This window comes from Choloepus didactylus, chromosome 8 (assembly GCF_015220235.1).
Source record: "Choloepus didactylus isolate mChoDid1 chromosome 8, mChoDid1.pri, whole genome shotgun sequence".
In the NCBI taxonomy this organism is placed as follows: domain Eukaryota; kingdom Metazoa; phylum Chordata; class Mammalia; order Pilosa; family Megalonychidae; genus Choloepus; species Choloepus didactylus.
Window position 1 is genome coordinate 97,473,368 of NC_051314.1, and position 6,492 is coordinate 97,479,859.

The 6,492-nt window shown below is 32.1% G+C and overlaps 1 protein-coding gene across 1 annotated transcript in view; it reads left to right on the top strand.

Annotated features, from left to right (window-relative positions):
- Positions 1–4,118, top strand: part of ABCD2 (ATP binding cassette subfamily D member 2) — a 68,007-nt gene extending 63,889 nt beyond the window's left edge. The window contains exon 10 of the mRNA XM_037848270.1: positions 465–4,118. Coding sequence (XP_037704198.1) covers positions 465–684 — 220 coding nt within the window. The 3' untranslated portion in view covers positions 685–4,118. The remainder of the gene's footprint in view (positions 1–464) is intronic.
- Positions 4,119–6,492: the final 2,374 nt, after the last annotated feature.

Below are 6,492 nucleotides of genomic sequence, written 5' to 3' on the forward strand. Positions count from 1 at the left end.
TAATTTATTCCAAAAAGGTGATGTATAAATGAATTACTATTACATTTCCTTTATTTTCTTTGTTTTTTTTTTTTAGTAGAACCTTTCTAATTTTTACTTTCTTCTCTCAGCTTTCTTTCCTTACTCCCTTGCTGCATATGTTTTGTTATTTATTCATGAGTCATACCTGGTTAGGAGGTTAAGCTAAATAGGTGCAACAGCATTCTTCTTCTGCAATTCAGATACATTCAGAATATGAAGTAATTTTAATCTAATCAATGTGAATTTTCTATAGATTGACTAACGACTTTGAGGTTTTAAAAAAATAACAGTGTATAACCTCTTTTGGGATCCTTGCAAATCAAATATAAGATAGGCACCTTACTTAAAATTTGCTTTTGATTATCAATTAGAATGATAAACCTATAACTGAAATGGCTTTTAACAATTGTTCCTAATGATATTATTTTATTTTAATTTTGCAGGAAATATCATACTCATTTATTACAGTTTGATGGTGAAGGCAGTTGGCGCTTTGAACAATTGGATACTGCTATCCGTTTAACACTGAGTGAAGAAAAACAGAAGCTAGAATCTCAGCTAGCTGGAGTTCCCAAAATGCAGCAAAGACTCAATGAACTTTGTAAAATTTTGGGAGAAGACTCAGTGCTGAAAACATTAAAAAATGAAGATGAGACATCCTAATTTGTTTTAAAAGTTAATTTTTAGATAAAGGCCTTAAGGAGCTCAGAGACACTGTTAAATAGTGCATGCATTGTATTAAACTAAGCACAGAGAAAAAGGCAGCAAGAAATGTTTTATAAGATTTAGCATCAAGGAAGTACACAGTCTGACTTTTTGGAAGAAAATAAACAAATGCATTATGTAAAGATTAGTCATTATGGCTTATATTAATTCCTACTGAAAGCCTAATTCACCTGCATAACAGGATTTTCTAGGTAAATTCATGATGAATTTACTATGTGTATGTGTCTGACATTCTTAACATGGGGTATATCTTGGGAACAGAACAATTTAAGAGCAGCATTTGGGTTGATGCCAGGTGCATAAAATTAGAAGTTTGAATAACATCTCAGTCCATTTATGGTTAATATTAGATTTAATAACTAAAATTATTGTTTATGATTGCTAGGGGCCAACTAAACTTCTGTAGAAAACAGCTGACAGTTTGGTAAATAATTTCAATGTAAAAAAAAATTATCTTAATGGCAGTGGTTGAAACAAAGAGCATGGCTCTACATGTATAAAATGCCATATTATTTCATTTTAGAATTTGAGCACAAACATTAATTTTAATGAGACTCATATATTTGTTAATAAACCCTTATATTTTAAAAGAGAATAGGCAGTCCAGAAAAGGAGTATCCAAACAATATTGGTCTCAGCCTGTTAAGTTACTTGGCAACAGTATCTTTTGCAACTTCTGTCCCCAAATACTCTGCTTGATTTTGTGCCCAAAGGAAGAGTCCACCACACTTTTTTTTCTTTTATTTTTTATTGTTTTTTTTCTTTTATTTTTTATACCACATATTTTAAAACTTGCAGTGCTTTAATGGAAAACAGGGATTCAAAATCACAGTAGTAATATCATACATTGAAATAGTACCTTACATTTTACACTCCTTATTCACATTTTCTCATTTTAATCCTTGTGGCAGTCTTTTTTGGAACATATTATTGTTCCTAGTATGCTTTTGAGAAAACTGACACCCAGACTTGTTCCAATCATGTGATTTGGTTAGGGGCAGAACCAGGGATCAAACATAGGTCTCCTGACTCCTTGATTCAGGGCTATTCCCATTACTATCCTTTAAATCAAACTGGTTTATAATAGCAACAACAGTTAGGTGAGATGTTAAAAGAAAATAGATAATGATGGTGTTTACAAGAAACAGAAATTAAGTGCAAAGAGAAAAGAGCATTGGTCTGGGGTTAAAAATGAGCAGGGAACTTAGCAAATCTTTCGGCAACTTGGCACTCATACTTAGTACTAATGTACTTCTAAGGTATCAGCCATCAGAAGGGCAATTAATAGTGTCTTAGGTGAATTCAATATGCATTGAATACAATAAGAAAAATCTATAGACTATGCCAATGAAATAGATCTTATCAATTAGTGTGACCTGGAGTTGGAAGTGCAAAAGCCAGGACCAGCAATCTCCTGCTGCCTAGGCCACCAGGAAAAACTGAAATGATCTTAGTGGCTTAGGATTTTATTTGCATATTTAGATACCACCATAATATATGCTAAGACAATGATTCTTAGACTTTTTTGTAGTTGGGTACCTGGAAATAATTCATGATGATAGTTGTAGAACTTCATAACATTTTGACATTTTCAGTTCTTCCATGCCAACTAGGACATTTTTAATTATCAATAACTGCTACCATATTATATAAAGGAATGCAATATAAAGCCATAATCAATATATGTGTACAAGGTTTTCCGTTAGTATTTGTTAGCTATTCATTCATTTTGTCAGTTACTACTAGTTCCCATTTTAAAAGTAAGGCGGGAATTAAAGAAAAAAACATGGACCCAAAACTTGACATGAAAAATATTATCCATACATCTTAATTTGTTTATTAGCAGTCATCTGCTCAGTTTATGCAATTCAGTTTATACAATAGTGATGTAAGGGGGAAAATCTGAGGCAAGTGTCTTGATTTTTAAAGGTACAAGAAAAAAAATGAAAAGTCTTCAATTAAAACGTGCAGTTTTCAAGCCATAATTTTCAAAATTAAAATAAAAAGTTCAAGACCTGATATAGTGTGTTTTGAGGCTTTTATTCCTTTTGATGAAAAAGGATGCCAAAACAAATATCAGATGCATAATTAACCCCTTATTTAGTATATTATACCAATGAGTGGAAGTAAGACTCACTATTTATTATATACAGGATTCAAGACTATTCAAAATTCTGTATTAAAACCTATACACATTGTAATTTAAACGTTAAAGTTCTAAGGGAAATGTTTTTCAAGTGCTTTTTTTGTACCTATTTATTTTCTGAGTTTTTTTCCAGGACCAATATCTTCTAACTTGAGGGGAAAAAATCTATTTGAATTTATATTTATGTACCATTTAACTGTTTCCAAAATCATCCAGTGGGTATATCGTATTTTACTATTTCTACAGGTGGGCTTTATGAAATGTGAACACTATTGAGAAACTAAGTAGTCATCTTTGAATAAACCAAGGAATAGATGAGGGAAGGAGGAAAAAGGATATTTCAATTTTCAAACTACTTTTACTTTGTTCTCTATTTGCACAAACTTTCAATTTTTACTTTCTTGCAAGACAAAGCTATAACTTTATGGAGTTTGATTTAAAAATGCACATCATTTTTTGTTAACTCAAACTTGGAAATTAAGCTGCATTATATGAAAATGTTGCATAGTATTTCTACAGCATGTAGGGTTATGCCAAGCATGAGTCTAACATAGTGTGTGTTCTTGTAAACAGGATAATATGTAAAAATTCCTCTAGAATAATCTCGAGGAGAATGATTTATCCTGAAACTCAACACAGTCTTACACTTATTTACAGTAAGAATGGTTTTCCCTTGATAGTAATTTGGTTTTCTTGCCAAACTTTGGTATGCCAGCAAAGGTAAAATTGAAGATGTTAGTTGTTTATTTGAGACTTTGGTTCCAAGTATAATTTCACATTTAGTAATAGACTTATGTATTACAATCTGTTTTTAATAGTATTTTGATTCCATAAACCTAGAAAAATCTATTGCACATTAGAACCCAAATCCAGGAAAAGTTACACACTTCAGAAATGTGCAGAAAATGGTAAAGGCTATTAAATCATTGATATAGGAGATGCCTTTGTTATAATTACTTTAAGGGCAAAAATTAGTCTCATTTAGAAGTGTAGATTACTTTCACATAACCCAGGGTATTTTCAGTCCTGCTGATATACATTAAAGTATATCATACATTTAAGTATGTCAAATATGTTTTGGAGTTGTACATTTTAACGTTTGCCTAAGAACTTTCAGGTGAATGTATAAAATATTTTTATTAAAAACAAAATTCCTTCTTCATTATTGGTGCCTTTCATGATTACCAAGGACAGAGCTGTATTACAGCTTTATTGTGAAATTTTCAAAATCAAGTAGATACTTGAAAGTGAATGAGAAAAAAAATGTCCTTAATGTTAAAAATCTCTATGTAGCTAAATTAGAATGTGGCTTTATGTGAATACAGTCTCCATCCAATGTGCAGTTTCTTGAGCTCAGTATTCTTTGTGAATTCCTTAATCATGAAGACTTGAATTACAGGTTATTCCAGTGGTAGAAAATGCCTCATTATTATACTTCAAATGACTGTGTTGAGTAGATGTCTACACATACAAATTGTATGGCACACAAACTTGCGTAGTACTATACACAATGGTCACCAAATAGACATTTACATATATATTTTCTTTATTAATTCACCACATACTTATTTGTTAAATGCATACCTATGCCAAGCACTGTGCTAGGTTTAAGAATAGATAAAATGAGGCACCTGTCCCAAGGAAATTATGTGGTCCATTGAAAATTAAAATGAGCACCGTCAGTCAGAGAAAAAGTCAAAAGCTACTGTTTATTATTTACCAAGGAGGCATAAAGCAGTGCATGTATATTAACTTCACAAAACTCTAATTTCATAGAAGAAAACGAAGCACAGAGTGGTTAACTCATCCATCCTCAGCTACCCAGCTGACATTTGAACCTAACTATTTTCATTAAAAATGAGTCCATGGGACTTAATCATCCTTCACCAGTAGGTGCTCCCATACAGTTATCATGTTATCTTGAAACCTGAGATATATTAGGTTCTCAAGTTCAGGTTGCGTAAAACAAGCCAGTGTTGTACATTCAAAAGTATCTCTCTCATGTTAACACAAAATGCAGATAACTATAGCAGGAAAGTTCTAAACAGCAAAAAAAGAAGTCAGTAAGTAGAAAAGTGAATAAACAAGACTTCCAAAGTTAAGCATATTTTGAATTATATGGTCTATCCCAGTACTTGTGACCGTATGTAGATAGCAAGGTGAATTAATTGTTTACCTTATGTGTTTTTTGTGTTATTTAATACCTATAAAACAGATTAGGCAGCAATGATGCAAAGAAATATTGTTAATCACTAAATAATATTGATTTGGCTATACGATAAATTTATCCATATAAAATAGGGGCTGCCTTATATAATCAATATATTTTACTATATTTAAGGTTTATAAATTGAATATATTACACTTAATAAGTAAAATTGATTTAGACTAACATACAAATGTATAAAACTAAAGAACAGTCTCAAGACTCACATAAGGTACAGGCAAAAGGGGTCCTATAATGAAGTGACATCTTATTGGGAAGCCGATATAATGGCCCATTTTCAATTTGCGGATGTTGATAATTCCAGGGTGACCAAGACTGACAAGACAAGTGTCAAAGACCCTTGGTTAGGCTATAGGCTCTTGCAGTTCAGCAATACAGGACAAGTTTCCAAGATCCGTATAGGTAAGGTTTAGATAAATAAGGTTAATGTAGGGCAAAGCAGATACATGTATTTTCCTGCAACAAAAATACACCCTTCATAAGGCATACTTCTCCAACCAACCTAAAATGACATTTTACACACATACACACACACACACACACACAATCCCTCAGAAGTTTAATACAAAAACAGCAGAAAGATTTGAGGAGTTAAGTAACCGAAGAATTTTTTTTTTAATTCTTGTTTCATGGTATTCAAAGCCCACCATGATCTTCCTTAATCTATCTCCTCTGCTTCCAAACAGTTGTCTCCTCATGCCTCTTCCTCCAGCCCTTTGCTCCTCATTCCTTTGGCTGGACATGGTAGGTGTTCCTTTTTTACTTTCCTTTAATTTACTCTATTTGCTTAATTAGGCGGTTCTTACCCCACTATTTACATCTGTCAAACCCCTATCTATTTTAAGGACTTCTAAAATTTTTTCCTGTTATAAAACTTCTTCCTCTTTTATGCTTACAGAGTGTTTGTTTGAAACCCTGTCATCACATTTATTACATGCTACCTTTTCTTACTGATGAGAATACTTGTCTTCCCTACTCATTTGTTCATTCATTCACTCACTCATTTATTCATTTGACACATAATCACTGAAGCCTTATCAGACTGTTCAATCTGAAATAGCCACCCCAACCACTCCATCTCTATCACATATCCCAGTTTTATTTTTTATGGAACTTATTATCTCCATTTATCTTATTCACTTATAAATCATTTAAAAATATTTTTGAATAGGTGCACAAATGAATGAGTGAAAGAATGAACAAAAGTTACGCAAAAGAATAAATATACAAATGAAAAAATGAGAATGAATCTGTGAGAATAAATGAAATCTCCAAGGGAGTGCTATAAAAAAAGTGCACTCTCTCCTTCACATGCTTAGAGATAAAACCAGGCTACTATCTAAAACAGTAACATTCAGTTGTTTCCTGTTCT